This window comes from Podarcis melisellensis, assembly GCF_964234715.1.
Source record: "Podarcis melisellensis genome assembly, chromosome: 9".
NCBI classification, from domain to species: domain Eukaryota; kingdom Metazoa; phylum Chordata; class Lepidosauria; order Squamata; family Lacertidae; genus Podarcis; species Podarcis melisellensis.
This window is the reverse complement of record NC_138541.1, coordinates 40,015,905-40,034,941: the sequence shown is the minus strand read 5'-3', so window position 1 is coordinate 40,034,941 and position 19,037 is coordinate 40,015,905. Positions and strand designations below refer to the sequence as shown.

General features: G+C 41.8%; 1 protein-coding gene across 1 annotated transcript in view; it reads right to left on the bottom strand.

Moving 5' to 3' along the window:
* LOC309378125 (uncharacterized protein) overlaps window positions 1–11,353 on the bottom strand; it is a 41,198-nt gene extending 29,845 nt beyond the window's left edge. Inside the window, exons 1-8 of the mRNA XM_081926056.1 lie at window positions 11,170–11,353; window positions 9,004–9,104; window positions 8,853–8,922; window positions 7,949–8,079; window positions 5,635–5,720; window positions 4,103–4,202; window positions 2,516–2,559; window positions 1,481–1,558 (exon numbers count right to left, since the gene is read on the bottom strand). Coding sequence (XP_081782182.1) covers window positions 1,481–1,558; window positions 2,516–2,559; window positions 4,103–4,202; window positions 5,635–5,720; window positions 7,949–8,079; window positions 8,853–8,922; window positions 9,004–9,104; window positions 11,170–11,338 — 779 coding nt within the window. The 5' untranslated portion in view covers window positions 11,339–11,353. The remainder of the gene's footprint in view (window positions 1–1,480; window positions 1,559–2,515; window positions 2,560–4,102; window positions 4,203–5,634; window positions 5,721–7,948; window positions 8,080–8,852; window positions 8,923–9,003; window positions 9,105–11,169) is intronic.
* Window positions 11,354–19,037: the final 7,684 nt, after the last annotated feature.

Below are 19,037 nucleotides of genomic sequence, written 5' to 3'. Positions count from 1 at the left end.
GATCTATAATGAGGAGAAAACGCTTTCAAAAATGTACAAAATTATGCTAGATTGGTCGGTAAAAGAAGAGGAAGTTAAGTGAGTCATGATAAAATGGGCTATGGATATAGGTCATAACATCCAACTTTCAGCATGGGAAAAATCTCAAATTCATGGCATGCTACACTCTTAAAGAAAATTATATGAAGATTTTTTACCACTGGTATTTAATACCCAATAAATTGGTGATGATGTATAAAAATAACTCAAATCTGTGTTGGAAGTGTAATAAAGCAGTAGGAACAATATATCATGCATGGTGGAGATGTAAAAAAATGGGATAATTCTGGGATATAATTTATAGTGAGTTAAAAAAGATGTTTAAATTATCATTTCCCAAAAAGCCATAAGCTATCTTTTTAGGAATCATTGGGAATGAGATCTCCAAAGATATGAAGAAGTTGTTCATGCACGCCACCACGGCAGCGAGAGTATTGTTAGCACAAAACTGGAAAGGAGACCAAATTCAAATGAAGAGAACTGGTAAGTGAAGTTGATGGAATACGCAGAGATGGATAAGCTGCAAGGGAAGTTAAGAGACCAAGAGTACCAAAAATCGACAACAATTGTAGTAAATTTAAAAAATATACGGGAGATTACTGCGGTGATTAAAAGTTTTTGACTGGGCTTGAATGACTCTTGTAAAGACAACTAGTAGAAACAGTGGGAAAGGTGGTAAATAGAATATTAGATACAATTGGAAAGGCATATAACATAGAATTCAATGGACCCAAGTAAGAGGAGGAAAGAAGTCCAGTGCAAACAAAGTAACAACAAAATAAGTAGATAAGTAACATAATATTTATTTTCTCTTTAGTTTATGCATAAATGTTAAACGTTGGAATGTTCATTGTGCCCAATTGTTTATTGTGAATATTGACGTATATGAAAAGGATGGCTGTAACCTAATTGAAAAACCAATAAAGATGTCTATGGAAAAAAAGAAAAACGAAGGCAAAAAGAAGGGGATGACAGTGTGGAGAACAGAACACTCTGTATTCAATGGTTCCAAAGAATCTGTGGTAGGTTGGGAGCTAACTAGGTTACAGTGAGGCAAAGAATGCACAGTATAATGAAAACAGCTGAAATTAAGGTAAAATTGCATTCAAATATTTAAGCCTGGCCTGGCTAGGCCTCCAAAAACACAGAGAAAAGCAAAGGCGCATAGCAATTTCTAAAATTCATATATTTTGAGGGTTTGGGTTTTCGTTTTTACACGCAAGCTGTATATAAATTTTATGAAATAAATTTGATAAAATAATTTAGACTGCCCACATATACTGATACACATTGTCCTAATATTGATACATATTGTCCTAAAAAGTTTGAGAGAGAAAATGACAAAATAAGCATAAAGAAAAACGATAAATCCCCTTAAGGTGTCCCTGTTTCATTTTCACCACATAAATCAAATCAAACTATCAAAAAGGAATCAACATACCAGTCTGGTACCCTATGCCAATCAGTAAATATTCCGCCTGTACATTGAGCACCGCATTCAATTAGATGGCCCGCAAGACTGAAAACAGACAGTCGTAATATACATTTTAGTTCAATGGCAGAAACCTTAGTTTACAGTCATTCAACTTTAATCTTTCAGAAGGAAAAGAAAGCTAATTGAAAAATATCCTGTTCATATGACACATGGTTATATGCATCTATAATGGTCAAACTGAGCTTAAGGGATCCCACATAATAGATAAAAGTTTCAAAACTTAATGGATCCACTGGCAGTTTCTATAATCTTTAGCGTATCTTGGAACAGAGTGCTTCTTTGGCCTCTTCCATCTGTTTGATAGTCAGGGAACACATTACTACAATGTAATTAGTCCTCCTGCTTAAATCGACTATGGAATATCAGCAACTAATTTATAATTCTGGTTCATTAACTTCAGAGACTTTGACCTGAGGCCATTTTCCTAGTAAGTCCAAATGAAATCACTGAATCTTAGTGACATCAGTATTCATATGGCTCTGAAGAGATAGTTGATGCTAATTACTAATAGGCCTAATTGCATCAATTGCCTTTTTTGGATGGGTGACAATCCTTCAACCCCCCTCTTCTCTTTCTCTCTCAATAGAAAAAGAGTGAAAGAGGAAAGCAAAATCTAGTCTGACACACACAAAGTCCAAAGATAAATTTGGACCAAAAACTATGCATGCAACATACTTTCTTTGTACATAATTTCCAATTTAGCAGGGGATTTCTATGCAGAAGCCTGCATCAACTTCATTGGATCCAGATATGCTTCCTGAAACCATGACACTTCTACGTTGGAACTCAAAATAATTTGATATATTTAAATATATCAAATATATTTAATTATATCAAATGATATAATTAAATGTGAAAGCAAACATTGCACTCCTGTTTTTCAAAGTAATATTTCCATTAGAATTATGCAGAACATAACTGATGTTCATACAGCATTACATTTTAACAGCATTTATCATTTTTTAAAGTCAAATCGTTTACCTTCCAGATGCTAAAAGGCCAAACTCATCTCTCTTCCAGCCAAACTATAAAAGAAATAAAAGGTTTAAAGTGTTAAACATAAAGGTACCCCGACCGTTAGGTCCAGTCACGGACGGCTCTGGGGTTGCACACTCATCTCGCTCTATAGGCCAAGGGAGCCAGCGTTTGTCTGCAGACTGCTTCTGGGTCATGTGGCCAGCATGACTAAGCCGCTTCTGGCGAACCAGAGCAGCGCATGGAAACACCGTTTACCTTCCCGCCAGAGTGATACCTATTTATCTACTTGCACTTTGACGTGCTTTCAAACTGCTAGGTGGGCAGGAGCTGGGACTGAACAATGGGAGCTCACCCCGTTGCGGGGATTCGAACCGCCGACCTTCTGATTGGCAAGCCCTAGGCTCTGTGGTTTAGACCACAGCGCCACCCGCGTCCCATTTAAAGTGTTAAGTGAAGTACATTTCAATGGTGCACTGAATATTAAAATGCAAGGAACAGTTCATCACAACCTACCCTAGAGGTAGGTTGAGCCCAATTTCCCCACTGCCTGTATTCACAAACACACACGCTATCATGAAAAGAAAGCCATTGGGTGATGACTACGTGATGCCTAGGTACACATTCTATCCTTCCCCTTGGGACAGATAATTTGCATGGATGCATGGCAAGGGAAAGAGCCTGTAGTGAACTGAATTGTGTCCTGAAAATTAAATAGACATCAATAAACAATGGAAGAACATTTTACGGATATAAAGAGGAGTATTCTCAATATCTGCAAACCAAGACACAATGCAGCCGGCTTTCAAAATTCATTTGGTAAATATCAAACTTGTATAGATAAGGATCTGCAGCATGAATAGCAAAACCTCTGGAGGTACGGCTTTCAATGCAAAGGACATGATTTACAAACAAAATGAAAAACTGACGTCTCTGACTTTTTATACACCAAATATGTTAAAGAGGTACATACTTGCAGAAATTTGTTTTAGACTAACCAGACATTTAGATAAAAATTGCTAACCCATGGAAAAAAAATCACATGTTTAAAGTTGACCTTTTGTGCCACCTTGTGGCAAGCGAAATCATTTTCATGGTGTAAATATTTTTGTTCTGTGAAAACTACAAATGAGAGAAAGGTTGTTAAATAATGCTAGATTTATCAGAGGAAGTTCATTAACATGGATGACATTTTTTTCCTAAAAAGTAACTAGGTTGGCCTGCTAATATGAGGATTTGCTTGTCTCCATAGTTCTTTTAGAACTACAACGAACTACTAGAACCCCCAACCTAGGTTTCAGATAGAAATATACAGGTTTCATCCATTTATGATAACAAGAGTTTGAAAAAGACAGGGAAGGGGTTGCAAAGCTAAGTTAGTTCTTGATCTCTTGATCACTGTCTAACTACTTTCTAAATAAGCATATTCCATCAAGTTGGATGCTTCTGAAATAATCAAAACTAATGAAAATACATTTGCACTTTACTTCAAGGGCCTGTAATTAAAATAACAAAAACTGGAAACCTGTTCAATATTCATACGGATGACTCCTAGAGGAAGCAACTGTTTTGGAAGCATTGATTCACACTTACGGAATGAATTAGTGGTCCCAATACAAGGCTACTGTCAACACATCTTCCTGTCACCACAATGTCTGCTCCTAAGTCAAGAGCTCTGCTTATTGGCCTTGCACTGAAGAAACAGAAGTATTGATCATTATAACACTAGATATACTCATTCACCTTTCAAAATAATTGAACATTCGATCTTAAAGATTTAAAATTAAATCCAGCACAGGGTTCTTAAACGAACAACCCCTCAATTCAATTGAGCTTATGAGAGAAAGATCTTGCAGCCAGAATCATTGATTATATTCTCAATATTACACACAACAAAATATTACTGGGCAGAGCAACAACATGATGAACGAGGGATCTTGTGCCCCAGAGTTTATAATGCCCCAGACACACTCTCAGTAGGCAGCCTTACACAAGCCACCACCTCTCAGGTTCAGATTCCCATCTGTAAAAAAATAAAATGATACAAAAATGCCTTAAAAGGTTAGGATAGGTTTGGCTGGGTTGATAAAATACTGCTGTCTAACTTTGAACCTTAAGAATGCAATCCTAACCCCTCGATCTACAAGTTGAAAATGGATAGGAGCTCCACCAGCAGGGTGGCTATTTCTACTGCAGAATCCTCTGCTATACCTGCAGAAAACTCTCCGGGAATGGATCTGTCACAGGCAATGTTTCCACAATCTTTAGTAGCTAACATTAGGCCATGTGATGAAGCATTCCAGGGATGAGATACAGGTGGGGCGAATCCCCTTCACTCCCATAGGAGACCCCAAGATCAGGCATATAACTTCCTTTCCACTGGCTATGTTGTGCAACAGTATGCACATATCTGAAATGCCTTTCTCAAACTACAGTGGTACTTGGAAGTCAAACGGAATCCGTTCCGCAAGTCCGTTCGACTTCCAAAACATTCAGAAATCAAGGTGTGGTTTCCAATTGGCTGCAGAAAGCTCGTGCAGGCAATCGGAAACTGCGGAAGCCATGTTGGACATTTGGGTTCCAAAGTACGTTCACAAACCGGAACACTCACTTCCGGGTTTACGGCGTTCGGGAGCCAAAACGTTTGACTCGCAAGGCGTTCGGGATCCAAGGTACGACTGTACTGTAGAAAGAAGCCTTAACTCTTCAGCTAAGGCAGGGATAGGCAAACTCGGCCCTCCAGATGTTTTGGGACTACAAATCCCATCATCCCTAGCTATCAGGACCAGTGGTCAGGGATGATGGGAGTTGTAGTCCCAAAAACACCTGGAGGGCCGAGTTTGCCTATGCCTGAGCTAAGGCATCACACTTCCTGTCCCTGCAAATTAACACTAGAGGTGGGAGGGGCAAGGTGTGACGAGCCAATCCAACACTTGTGCTGCTGTACTCATACTGTGCCTCACCCCTTCCCTTCTCAGGAACCAGCAGTGGTACTCAGGTGTTCAGAATGTAGGTGATCAATGCTGCCCCCAGCCCACAGACTGCTACTGCTATTGGCGTGCTCTAAAAAGCAGCTCTCCATATAACTTTTTTTAAAAACAAGATTAATTTCTTAAAGATCTTACCCAAGGTATACATTCATGCTGTGAATGTTTTCTGGAAACGGCTTCCCATTCTCCTCTTTTGAGGCAGATTCTTTGATGCTGTTTAACTGTAAAATACCCAAACTTACGTATGTGATATGAAAATATTTACATTACAATTCTAATTTCTAGGATGGAAAAATAAGTAAAGTTTCTGTTATAATTCTAGATAAAATTAATCAATTGCAAGAGGTAAATTAAGTTAGGGGATACTAAATAGGTTTGTTTTCAGAAGAGTGTTCAACATTTAATCAAGAAATTGTGGCTAAATGATTTGGGGAATTGGAAACAAATAACAGGCTTCCCCTCTCCTCGTTTTCTTTCAAAACTTAATTAAAGACTTCCTGATTTTTTCAAACAATAATTTGCCATGGTGACCAAATTAACAAACAATGGTTTGAACAATCTCTACAAACCAGCACTGCAGAGCCTGGGGGAGGGGAAGCGCTCAAGCACATTTAAAAGACTAGAATTCTGATATCTGAATGCCACCCACTGCTTTTACGCCAGGAACCTATGGCTGAAAGCAAGCCCCATTATTTTCACTTGATCTTGCTTGCAAGTAAGTGCTAACATATCACATCCTTGTGTAAGGTTCTCTTATCCTTATCCAAAAATATCTGATAGGAAATAAACAAATATATGTTTATGTTTGCTTAGGGTTGTGAAACGAGTACAGTGTTTATCAAAACAGAACTACTGGCAAGATTCCCATGATTTTAATGAATATGAGCTATTGTTTTGAATATTCACATTGTTATGCAGTTTACCAATATTAGCCCAAGGATTTTTTTTCATAAATAGCAGCCATCACTTTATCAAATAGTAAAATTATTACATGCTTGCATAACCCATGCAAAATTTGTATCATAATAACTGCTGAAGTGAGGTAGTAGTCAACAGGCTACCAATAACTTTTGTTCATCTCAACAGGGATGCCAGAAAACGGGGTGTAGGGAGCAGCATTAGAAACTGAGATATGAAAACTAGGAGCTAAATGGCCCCTTAAACCTAGGTTATGGGCGCAACAACGGAATGTCTAGGCGTGCTTTTTTATAACAAGAATGCAAAGCTGAAAATGAATGAACTGCAGCTAAAATATTATAGATTCAGGTAGGTAGCCATGTTGGACTGACCCAGTTGAAATATATATATATAAATTGTCCAGTAGCACCTTAGAGACCAACTAAGTTTGTTATTTGTATAAGCCTCTGAAGAAGTGTGCATGCACACAAAAGCTTATACCAATAACAAACTTAGTTGGTCTCTAAGGTGCTACTAGACAATTTTTTAAATTTTTTATCTATTTTGACTAAAATATTATGTTCATTTTTCCCATGGTCTAGTCCTTCCCCTGCCCCACTAATATTCTTAAGAGGATCTCTTCTCCAGTCTTCAGAGAGTAGCTGGAAGAGGGGAGGCAGAAAAAGATCCTCCTTTCCTTCCACTTTGCTCTTTTAATCTGAAATCTTAGGCACAGTATTGTGCCCAGAGCTCAGAAACTGCTTGAGCTAATGATATTCTCTTGTCACAAAATGCACCTAGAAACACAATGGGAGTTTTGAACACTGGTGGTGTCAGGGACTGGACTGAGAAGGAATGGTGGGGACCCCCCTCCCTTCTCCTGAACCTCCCCGAGGACAGGAGGACAGGAGGACAGCATAGATTTAGAACAGTGGTTTGCAGAAGGGCATAGTTCAGAGGCTGCAGAGGGGAGAAGCTGGGAGATACTGGAAGAGGAACAGCAGGAAGAGGAAACACCAAGGGAGACACAGCTGACAGACTGTTTTTTGAAAGCATTCTTGACCTCCCCTCTCCTAAGACTAGGCAGGCATTGAGGCTAATAGAACAGAAAGCTCAGCAGCAGAAAGCTCAGATTAGCCGACGTAGGGGTGACGTAGAATAGTAGAGACGGAGGGGATGGGACTTTACTTGGAGCAATGCCATTTCTAGAGAGAGACCGCATTCCTTTGTCTCCTGCTGTGATTATTGAATAAACTAATTGGGAAGAACTCTTCTTTTATCTGCTTCTGTGCTGCCACCGGAGAGGGATCTGATTCCCTGAAGCCTGACAGGTTGGGAGGAAGAATACAGACAAAGGAGACCTCACTGTCTCCTAACTCCATGGATTATCTACTGTATTTGTGTAATGTTGGTGACATTTGTTTAATGGACACACTAAGGATCTGACCAGACTTCAGGCTTCTACGACAAACATATATGCGGTTTTTAAAACTGTACGAAAAGTACCAACCTTCCTATTAATTTTTTTTAAGGAAATAAAATATCCACATACCTCTCCCATTAAATCATCACCAGTAATAGCAGCAATCTTCAAGTCGACGCCAGCTTTTTTTGCCACTTCTTGGAGTGCAGAAGCACAGACAAGAGGATTCATTCCACCAGCATTGCTTACAACACGAACACCTAAGAAAGGCAAAAAAAAAAAAAAAAAAGGATTATGAACAATGTATATACCCTGTTCCGGGACGCAGGTGGCGCTGTGGGTTAAAGCCTCAGCGCCTAGGACTTGCCGATCGAAAGGTCGGCGGTTCGAATCCCTGCGGCGGGGTGCGCTCCCGCTGCTCGGTCCCAGCGCCTGCCAACCTAGCAGTTCGAAAGCACCTCCGGGTGCAAGTAGATAAATAGGGATCGCTTACCAGCGGGAAGGTAAACGGCGTTTCCGTGTGCAGCTCTGGCTCGCCAGAGCAGCGATGTCACGCTGGCCACGTGACCCGGAAGTGTCTCCGGACAGCGCTGGCCCCTGGCCTCTTGAGTGAGATGGGCGCACAACCCCAGAGTCTGTCAAGACTGGCCCGTACGGGCAGGGATACCTTTACCTTTACCTTTATATACCCTGTTCATGTATGTACGCACACATATAAATTGATTTCTCTGTTGTTTGTTTCTACTCAGATGGTTACTAAAAGTTAGCTGCAAATTACAGCTGGCTGCTCTAATCCATACCTCTGACTGGACTAAAACAGACCTTTAAACAGACACTTGGGAGTCAGTAAGGAGTTGCTACAGGCAAGAAGAGTTTTTGTAAACTGGAGGAGAATTTGGCTCAGTTCTAATCAATCAAGGTTTTACAAGCCAAGGTTTAAAACAAGCACATGGGTCAAGTACCCTCTCCCCACCCACACACACATTGCAAATAATTTAAAATTATTACAGCAATATAAAATACAAAATCATACCTTTCCTGTGTATGTCCTTTATATATGGAGCCATTGCAGTTAATACAAAATCAGGAGTATATCCTAAATCCTAAAAGAAATGAAAATTAAATTGCGAATGTTTTTATTAGAATAATTTTTTTTTAATTTTTGCTTCAGAAGAATTACTCACTGGAGATCTAGCTTTGGCAGTAGCTAGTAGAGACATTGTAATTTCAGAAAGGTAATCAAAAACCAGGAAATCCAGTTTCCCTCCATAGAGTAGTTGAGGAACTAATACAAAGAAATAAAACTGTCTTTAGTAAGAACACACACACACTCACATTGCAAAAACATCGAATGCAAAACAGTTCAGGAATATGGGCTTTGCAGCAAACAGACTTATGGGTTAATAATAATTCTTTAAAATATTATTCAAGGCCAATGAGCTACATATATGCAATGGCTAATTTCTTAAAGTCAAATCCCAAGACCGCAGTTCATGACTAACCTGTAAAATTTGGCCTTTAATTCCAAGGACGGCTATGATAGCATATTACACTAATAACAGATTTTGGCTCAAAAGGAACATTTCGGTGGACGTTTACATTGGAATGGTGAACTGAAACTAGTATATAACCCAGCTCTATGCATTTTTATTTACATTAAATTTGAGGAAATTAAGCTGAGATTACTCTGTAATAAAAGTGTCTTACAGGGCAAATACCCATGCATACTGCCCAGAAGTGACAACCCCTTTTTACATTAAAAGGTTTAGGATCACACTATACAATCAGAGAAAGGTATAAAATTGTTGTGGCAAAATATCAAAGGAAGTGAAATGGGTAAAAAGCTAAGATCAACTAAAAGGGAGTATAAGTGTCAAATACTGAGAGTAATAATGTTCTAACTAAAAAGTGTCTACAGTAAGTAAAAGGTGACCACTAAGTTGGTTGTCAAAACTGAGGAATGCCATATGGAAATTATTTTAATAGTACACCATTCATAGATACATATGTTGCTGCTCTCCAAATCAGTTCCCACATGACATTTATTATATTGGACTATGCCTTTTCACTTTGGACTCATTTATCCAGAATAGCTCCTCCCTAGTTCTTCCAGTCACATTGAAAACCGAATCCTTTGCAAAGTTACTGAGAAGTTAAGTCCCACTGAGCCTCTTGGGATTGCCAATCAGAAGGTCGGCGGTTTGAATCCCTGTGACGGGGTGAACTCCCCTTGCTGTGTCCCAGCTTCTGCCAACCTAGCAGTTCGAAAGCACGCCGGTGCAAGTAGATAAATAAGTACAGCTTTTTATTCCTTTTCTATTCTGTCATGGTGTTCTGTTGCACCAGCAGCAGTTTAGTCATGTTGGCCACATGACCCAGAAAGCTGTCTGTGGACAAACGCTGGCTTCCTCGGCCTGAAAGCAAGATGAGCGCTGCAACCCCATAGTCGCCTTTGACTGGACTTAACCGTCCAGGGGTCCTTTGCCTTCTTTTTTTTACCTTGTTTACAGGATTTACTCCCAAGCGTTTAAGACTGCAGCCTCAGAGTCATGTTCACAATATACATTTACAGACGAAAACATATACTCCCTTTACATCATTTTCATCACGCCAAACTGTGATTACACAGTTGCTAGGCGATCAGAAGTTTTGGATACTCCAAGGCTGCACGCTGACCTGTAAATCCCACTAAAACAGATGCTCCTTAGTCCTGAGGTTCGATTGCATCGTTGCATGCAATCTGAGAGGTTGCAGCTAGTAAACAAACAACGCAAGTTTGCAGCAACTTCAGCGCCATCTGCCGTTTTATCTTTTGGCCCGATTTCACCCCCAAACTTCCAATGAATCAAGCCAGGAAGGAACGGGGCTGCTTTTGCAAGGTGAGCCTGTGCGGAACCTAACCCAAGCAATTGCAAGGGCAAGTGAGTGCAAAGGTGCGTTCAGATGGCATGATCTGGACAGCAGGCCGGGCGAAAGAGTGTGCGAGGAAGCGCGCAAAAACTGCAGCGAAGGCTAAGGGGGCGAGAAGCGAGTGAGGAACTTAATAATGGAGACCGTGAATCTGTGCACGCCGGTTTGGGCATATTCGAGGCATGCAAAGCATCTCGCGCCATTGCATTCAACGGTGCCCACACTCCCCGATAAGCGTGGCGAAAGGAGTGCAGCCGAACAGCGCGATCGGCTCAGAAGGGATTACTCCGCGGAGTGGAGCGGAGCAGATACCCGGGGAAGGCGCGGAGGGAGTTTTTCTTTTTCCCGCCTCCACGTCCGAGGGGTTTCCCGGCGGGCAACCAGCAGGAGGAGCTGCCGCCCGGTGCAGGCGCGCAAGGCCGCGGCTCCCTGCGTAATACCTGAGGCCGCCGTGTCTCCCCAGAAGCCCGAGGCGCAGCCGATCCGCACCGGGCTCGCCTGAGGGTTGCACGGCTCGCTGCTCCAACAGCGGCGGCTGCTGGTCCACCGCGAGAGGCGCGGGGCGGCGGCGGCCGCCGGGAGCCTCAGCAGCAGCGCGGCGCCGCTCATGGTGCTTCTTCCTGGGCGAGAGGCGAGGCCTGGGCGGGCTCGGCCGAGGAAGTGGCGCGGAGAAGGAGGGCCGCCGGGCGCCGCCAGTCAGCGCCCGGGATCCTCGCCCGGACTCTGGCGCCCTCGGCTCTGCAGCCGCCGCCGTGTCGTTCCGCGTTCCCGCAGCTTTCCCGTTTCTTCAAGGCGGCCGCCGCCGTTCTCCTCCATGGGGTGTTGCCTGTGGGTGGCAGGCAGAAATCCGGCTGGTGAAGCCGCCCGCCGCCATTCCTTCTCCAGAGTTGCAGTAGAGTTTCCCATAATTTTATTTTTTTTAAGTTTCCGACCGTAGAAGCTGCTGCGCCTTTTTGGAAATGCTAACCTCCTGGAGTTGTTAAAAATCCAGGAATCTTTAAGAAACAAAGGCGTCAGGCAGCTCATGAAGGTGTAGGAGCTCTCAGGCAACATGCGGCAGCGATCCTTTGACCCTGACCAGCATTTAACAACTGTTCATTTGGCCAAGAAGAGCCAAAGCCTTTCACTATAGGAGTGTTTGCTGCTTACATCAGAAGCTGCCTTATACCAGGTCATTTAGACCGATATTGTCCACAACAGCAGTCAAGGACCTCAACAGCTTCCACCTAACGAATATTCTGAAACTCGAACCCAAGACCAGCTACATTCAAGACATGTGCTCCTCCACTGACTTCCCTCCCCAAATGCATACCTTTGCTGCTCGTTGAGTTAAATGAATATAGAAGGAAAAGGTGTACCAGTGATGAAAACACCCTTTCCAATACTAGCCTTACATGGCTGTCATTTTCCCCAATACATTTTGCTGCCAGAAACAAAAGATCAGATGCCTCATCCTGTTTCATATACAGAAGCTGAATGGACCAGCAGCAGAATATTGAATTCACACTGGTCTGGAGACAGGATCCTCCTTTGCACCTGAAGGCAGCAGGCTAGCTTAGGGACCGCAAACCACGGGGTCCATACACTCTTATCTTAAACTACCCTGCTTCTTCCCCAGCATCTGCTTCCAGGGATGGTTGTCTCACTAGCTAATGGAGCAGAATATAACAGCAAATAAAAAGAAATTAAAATTGCTATACAGTATGTCAAAGGAAGCAAAAGTTCCATCTGAGAGAAAAAGCGAAAAACAACGCACACACATTTTGGGAGTTTTTATTTAGGGTTCCAGTCACTGCCCCCCCCCCCCCCGTTTTTCAATTCTCGGACAAAAAATCTGTCAGAATTCTGTCCTCAATAAAAACAAATTTAAAAACAGAACATACGCTTGAACGTTATCATCCATAACATGTGTAAAGAGTACTTCTTCCCTGTTCCTACATTTTACTTGACTAAATACAGTGGTACCTCAGGTTAAGAACTTAATTCGTTCTGGAGGTCTGTTCTTAACCTGAAACTGTTCTTAACCTGAAGCACCACTTTAGCTATTTGGGCCTCCTGCTGCCGCCGCGCCGCCAGAGCTCTATTTCTGTTCTCATCCTGGGTTAGCGGAGTCTGTAACCTGAAGCGTATATAACCCGAGGTACCACTGTAGTGCTTTAAACTACGCTTATTAATAGTTGGGGAAGAAACACCATTCTTTGGGTCAACATGAAATGTTGGTGTGCCAAGCATTTTTAAACCTTTTCTGGCAAAAATCCAACAACTTCAAACATACACACACATTTGCAATATTTTAACAACCTTAATTGAAAGCACCATCAGAAAACTTGGCCATTGTGAGATGCTTAACTTAAAAATTTCTTAGGATTATACTCTGACCAGCAGGAGGCTGTGTTGCACCACCATCAACAGTGGCCAAATCTTGACAATAATGATACTGGTATAAAAAGAGCAGGAATCAATTTAAGCAATGCTATTTTTAGTTTATCATACAATGTGCCAACTATCAGTCACTGAAAAATTTATAAGCAGAGGCTGGTTTTGCATGATGCAACTCACTACCGTACTTTAGGAAGAGTTGTTGTTGTTGTTGTTGTTTAGTCGTTTAGTCGTGTCCGACTCTTCGTGACCCCATGGACCAGAGCACTCCAGGCACTCCTGTCTTCCACTGCCTCCCGCAGTTTGGTCAAACTCATGTTTGTAGCTTCGAGGACACTGTCCAAGCATCTCGTCCTCTGTCGTCCCCTTCTCCTTGTGCCCTCCATCTTTCCCAACATCAGGGTCTTTTCCAGAGAGTCTTCTCTTCTCATCAGGTGGCCAAAGTATTGGAGCCTCAGCTTCACGATCTGTCCTTCCAGTGAGCACTCAGGGCGGATTTCCTTAAGAATGGATAGGTTTGATCTTCTTGCAGTCCATGGGACTTAGTCGCAATCAAATTCAGCTAGAATAGCCATAGTATAGCTAAAAATAACACTGCACGGCAGCCATATTAACATGCCTTTTGGTTATAAAAAACATTAATTTGGATTTCTTGTGCTTTTCTCAGTGAAAAGGCATTTCTGATGCATACTATAGTTTTGCATTTTGTTTTCCTTTTTCAGTCAGTACACAAACCCTAAGGAACTCTAATGCTACCATAAAAAGACAGCAGGTGGCAGTCTATAGTAATACATAGATACTTAATAGTCTATCATTGTTTAGTACATGTTCACAAAAGGATTGGTGTTTCAAAACTATTTACTAGCCTATTGATCTAACTAAAAAGAAGTTGGCAATGCTGTTGTCTGTGCAGCCTTCTCTAGTCCCTATTGACTTTATGGAGCCATATGGGGCTAGTGTAAACTTGAAACAACTTTTGGAGTAGAAAAGCAATCTTTAATCGTTGTGTCATTGGGTAAGGTTGATCTCATCCTCCACCCCACCTTGTTTTCAATGTAGATCTTCATTCACCCCTTCTTTCCTCGTGGAGAGGAGGAGGATGCCATTTTGTGGTTTGCCTCAGCTGCCAAAATGTCTTAGGCCAGAGTTGCATTGTTTAGATGCAAATCTATCTCTGGATGAAACTCATTAGCTTTGGGAAGTGATTTCACTTTCTGTATTGAGACAAGTGAGGTTATACAACAACTAATCAGATACGTAACTATATTTAGTGCTGCAGCCAAGGATAGGAGCACAATAAAGAAAGAAGCAGGGCCGCCAGCCAGGGGGTGAGGGTGGGTGGGACACACATCTCCTGGCCCCAAGCCAGCAAGGAGCCCAGATTCATTTTCATTTTTAAAAAAGTGAAGTCATTCGGACATTTATAAAGAGGTTTGGAAAGCAAAACGTGGAGACAATGTTCTAAGGCTGCAGATACAACTGTTTTTGCTAAGGTTCCTTCATTACTTTTGCTAAGCAAATCAGGAAGGAATGCTGACCACATGGGAATCGGTTGCAGGAGGGGAAAAAAGAGAGAAGCATGTCTGTGCTGGTAGCCTGATGCTGGATGAAGGAGGAAAGTCTGCCTGTGTACTGGGATACGTTTGTTTAAGCACTTTCTTCCATGACCACATTCATTCATACACTCCTCAAGTGCATTGCCTTTACAGTGTAAAACACAACTGGCAATCTTTGGTATGCTCTACATGGATGTAACTCATGAAATAAATGAGGTTTGTGATATTGCAGAGGGTGGGCCCGTTTATCATGTCTCCCAACAACCAGTACAGTACTCATCTGTTTGTCATCACTTGTGTATTTTTTATTACTATACAGTAACCATCAAACTAAAATATAAAATGCAAAGTGAAGCAACGAATACAACCATAAAATCACAGCTGCAGCAAGTTGAAATTCATGTAGACTGTAATCCAAAGATACTTCTTTCGTTTATCATGGTTGTCAAAATGTGTGTGTGTTTTGCTGAGAGTTGTGAAACTACACATGCTTGGAGTGTATGCTGCTTCTTTTTGTATACAGGCAATCCACATTTTGTGCAGAAGTTACAGTCTGGACCCATGCGTGCTTCGACAGAGCGCACTTAAAGCATTCTGCCCTATCTCACTCCTGCTCCACCCCTGTTCCGCCCTTTTAGTGATGGTTTTGGGTCACTTCCCGGTTCGGCACCATGTGTGCACACTCACACATGCATAAGTTGGTTGTTGGCTGTAACTATCTTGCTTTTGCTCCCAGGAGCTAAAGGCTGTCTTCCCCTCCCCTCTTTTTATTTTTACAACAGCTTTGTGAGGTAGGCTAGACATGTATTGTCAACAGATTGTTTGGGGAGGGGAGCAGAATTCAGTCGCAGGAAATCTGGTGGGCATCCCTAGATTTCAGCCTCAGTTGTATCTGGGGGTTGGGGAAACATCCTGACACAGTGTCCCATTTGCTAAAGAACTCATGAAGAGCATTTTATTTTACTGAGGACAAATGATGATGCACCTTTTGGGCATTTCACAATTAATGTTACATTTCCGGTTGCCAGTAACATTGCTTATTGTATACGATGTTCTGCAAACACATAAACCTGTATCCCATCCAGAAAATTTGTTTGATTTGTCAGTCTTTTCCTGAGACAACTTCATCAAACAGCATTACTCACAAACAGCTGAGTTTGTTGTAGACTCTGTCCTCACCTACTTGCAAAGTATTCTGCAAATATTTGAGCTGATTATTTATCTCCCCCTTGCACATTAGCGTATTAGACTTTGTTGAGCAAATGGAGTTCACTGTCTTCTGCTCAAGGTAAAGCATACACTGCAATCTTTGAATAAAGAACTTAAAGCTAACCTTTTATAAATGAGTCGAAGTCCTTCAAATATCTGTAGATCAGTCAAATGAAATCGGGCAATGTTGTGTTCCGGAAGCTGGGGCATGAACTAACCAAAGAATATTAAAATCTGATGTTGACAAATGCTTCCAGATCTTGTTCTTTGTTTGAGTACTCAGTAGGCAGAGCGTGAGACTCTTAATGTCATGGTTTTAGGGTCAAGCCCCATGTTGGGCAGAAGAAAACTGCATTATTGAGGGTTAGACTAGATGGCCCTCATGGTCCCTACCAACTATACAATTCTATGATTCTATGAACGCAACCACATCTTACAAACTCTGGAAGACATAGAAACTACAGCAGAAAAAAATACTATTGTATTTCTAATGCTATTATCAAATTGTCTCCTTTATAATCTAAGATGCAGTTTAATCTTCAATCAGACATGTTGAATAAAACTCATGTGATTGTTATAAAGGGATGTAATTTTCCCTCCTCTGAATTTGGTTTGAATGTGGCACTACTGTATGTGTAGTCAAGCAATATTTTGTTGTCTCTATTGCCAGGAGAAGCATGTACAGTAGCAGCAAAATGAGTATTTTCAAAATAAAATTGGTAATGAATATTTTCTGTGTTGTGTGGAAGCAAGAGACTGGCAGGTGGGCCGAGACGCAGAGCACATCCCAAACAATGGCTCTGCTGGCCAAGAAGAAAGCCAAAGAGGGTGAGTAAGTGAGGGTGGCAAAACACTGTGAGCAGCCATGCAAGCTCTCCCCACCCCCACCCCAGCTCTATCCTGCTCTTTTTTGGTACTGTTTCTTGGTTGTTGTTATTATTCATTTACCGGTATATGTTGCCCATCTGACTGGGTTGCCCCAGCCACTCTGAGCAGCTTCCAACAAATTATAAAGCATCAAACATTAAATACTTCCCTATACAGGGCTGCCTATACATGGTTCAAATCGTGTATTTATTTATTTCACAGTGATGCGCATAATGGGGGTGGGGGTGGTTGGTTGCCTGTGGAAATTCTGATTCCATTTTAAAGCAGGAGCTCTAAACTTCAATCTTCACGTTAACACAAAGTACAACTTCCATCCCATCATTGCTGTGGTGCACAAATGTAAACAAAGTTGCTATGTACGTTCTTGCTGTGTCCTAACCTATTGCCCAAGTTTCTGAACTGCCTTATAAACAGATATTTCCATTCCCATTTCGCTTTTTAAAAAAACAAACCCAAAAGTTAATCTTAACAGGAATGTTCAGGATAACTTTCCAATGTCCCTTTGAAAGAAAAGGCTAACAAAGATCAGCTCAAACCTCTATGTACACAACCAATGGGATTTATAAAGTTTGACCTAAAAACTAACCAAATACCATTTTTACCTTTCTTATCAGTTTGAGAAAGGTACATGAGTATCTAGGCTTAAGAAATCTGCCTTCCATCTCCATCTGCATTAATCATTCAGGAGCTGCTTGAGAAATCCGTCAATAAACCACAAAAGCCTCAAAATTGCTCAATTCAGTCCACAAAGGGATTTACTTTGGCCTCTAAAAAGGAATTGCCCATTCTTCTATTCATTTTCTAAAGATTTGTCTCTATAAGGACACCTTAGCAAAACCAAAAGCACTTAGAATGGCAAAGTAAATGCTGTCAGGGTCTTGATTAAATGTAGCAAATTACCTCTCTTCTGACACTCTCTCTCTCTCTCTCTCTCTCTCTCTCTCTCTCTCTCTCTCTCTCTCTCTCTCTCTCTCTCTCGTTTGTGTGTGTGTGTGTGTGTGTGGTGTTGTTGTTGTTGTTTGCATCAACATAACAACAAAACTATGAAGAAGAGTAAGGAGCATCTTGGTTTGTGCCAAAATTTTATCAAGAGATTTTAAGGATCAACGTTATTTCACAGCTTTATTGCCCATAGCAACAGCAATGTATTTACTTACTTACTTACTTAATTGTTAAGAAAAGAAAAGAAAACAACCCTCTAAGCGGTTTACAAAATTTAGAAATCTTTTTGCAGGATAACTAACTTGAGCTTTTTTCAGCCAAGGGGCTTCATTCCCTCACAGGCAACTTTCTGTGGCGCTGCATGGCAGTGGCTGATGGGTCCCTGGGCAAAAGTGGGTGAAGCAAAGATGGGACTCTTCCCTTTGTACACTAGGCTACATGCTAACCATGAAAATGCCAGAGGTTTCTGCATCCACGTACATCAAGATGCATTATTTCAGACCAAGAACAGGCAAAAGCACTTGAGAAGGGTACAGAGCAGGGCAAGTGAGGGATGCTGCTAGACGCGGGTGTGTAGCCTCGGTACAAAGAGAGAGAGAGGCCCCAAAGCCTCAGGTTCCCGCCCCCCTTCAGATGTCTCCAGCTTTGCAGAGTAGCTCATTCTTGTCAGGTGTGGGATCTTCTTGAATGGATACCACTCAGAAAGAATGCGGCACTCTACAAACCCTGCCTGGAGCCTCCACAGGCCCAGATGACATTTATCAGGTGGTTTGTGTGGTGGACTTTTAAAGAAAGAAATAGTCAGTGCAGGGGAGCCCAAGTAACATCAGGTCTGTGGCATAGGGAGAGGGGACCTTTCTTGCTTAGAATCAGATCACATTGATGTCAATGGGAGCTTTCCACCCACAGCAAATAACCTAGAGGGGTTCATGCGCAGGAACTCCAGGATTCTGTTCCAGCTCAGGGGAACCACACAAAAGCTGTTTCTTTTTTTGAGCATTAGCCGCCCAGAAACACTTTCCATGCTGCTACATCCCCAACACTCATACCTTCCAAATTTTTCCAAACCTTTAAAGTTTATACCAATATAGTGGTACCTCGGGTTAAGAACTTAATTCGTTCTGGAGGTCCGTTCTTCACCTGAAACTGTTCTTATTCTGAAGCACCACTTTAGCTAATGGGGCCTCCCGCTGCCACCACACGATTTCTGTTCTCATCCTGAAGCAAAGTTCTTAACCTGAGGTACTATTTCTGGGTTAGTGGAGTCTGTAACCTGAAGCTTCTGTAACCTGAAGCGTCTGTAACCTGAGGTACCACTGTAATTTTAAAAGGCG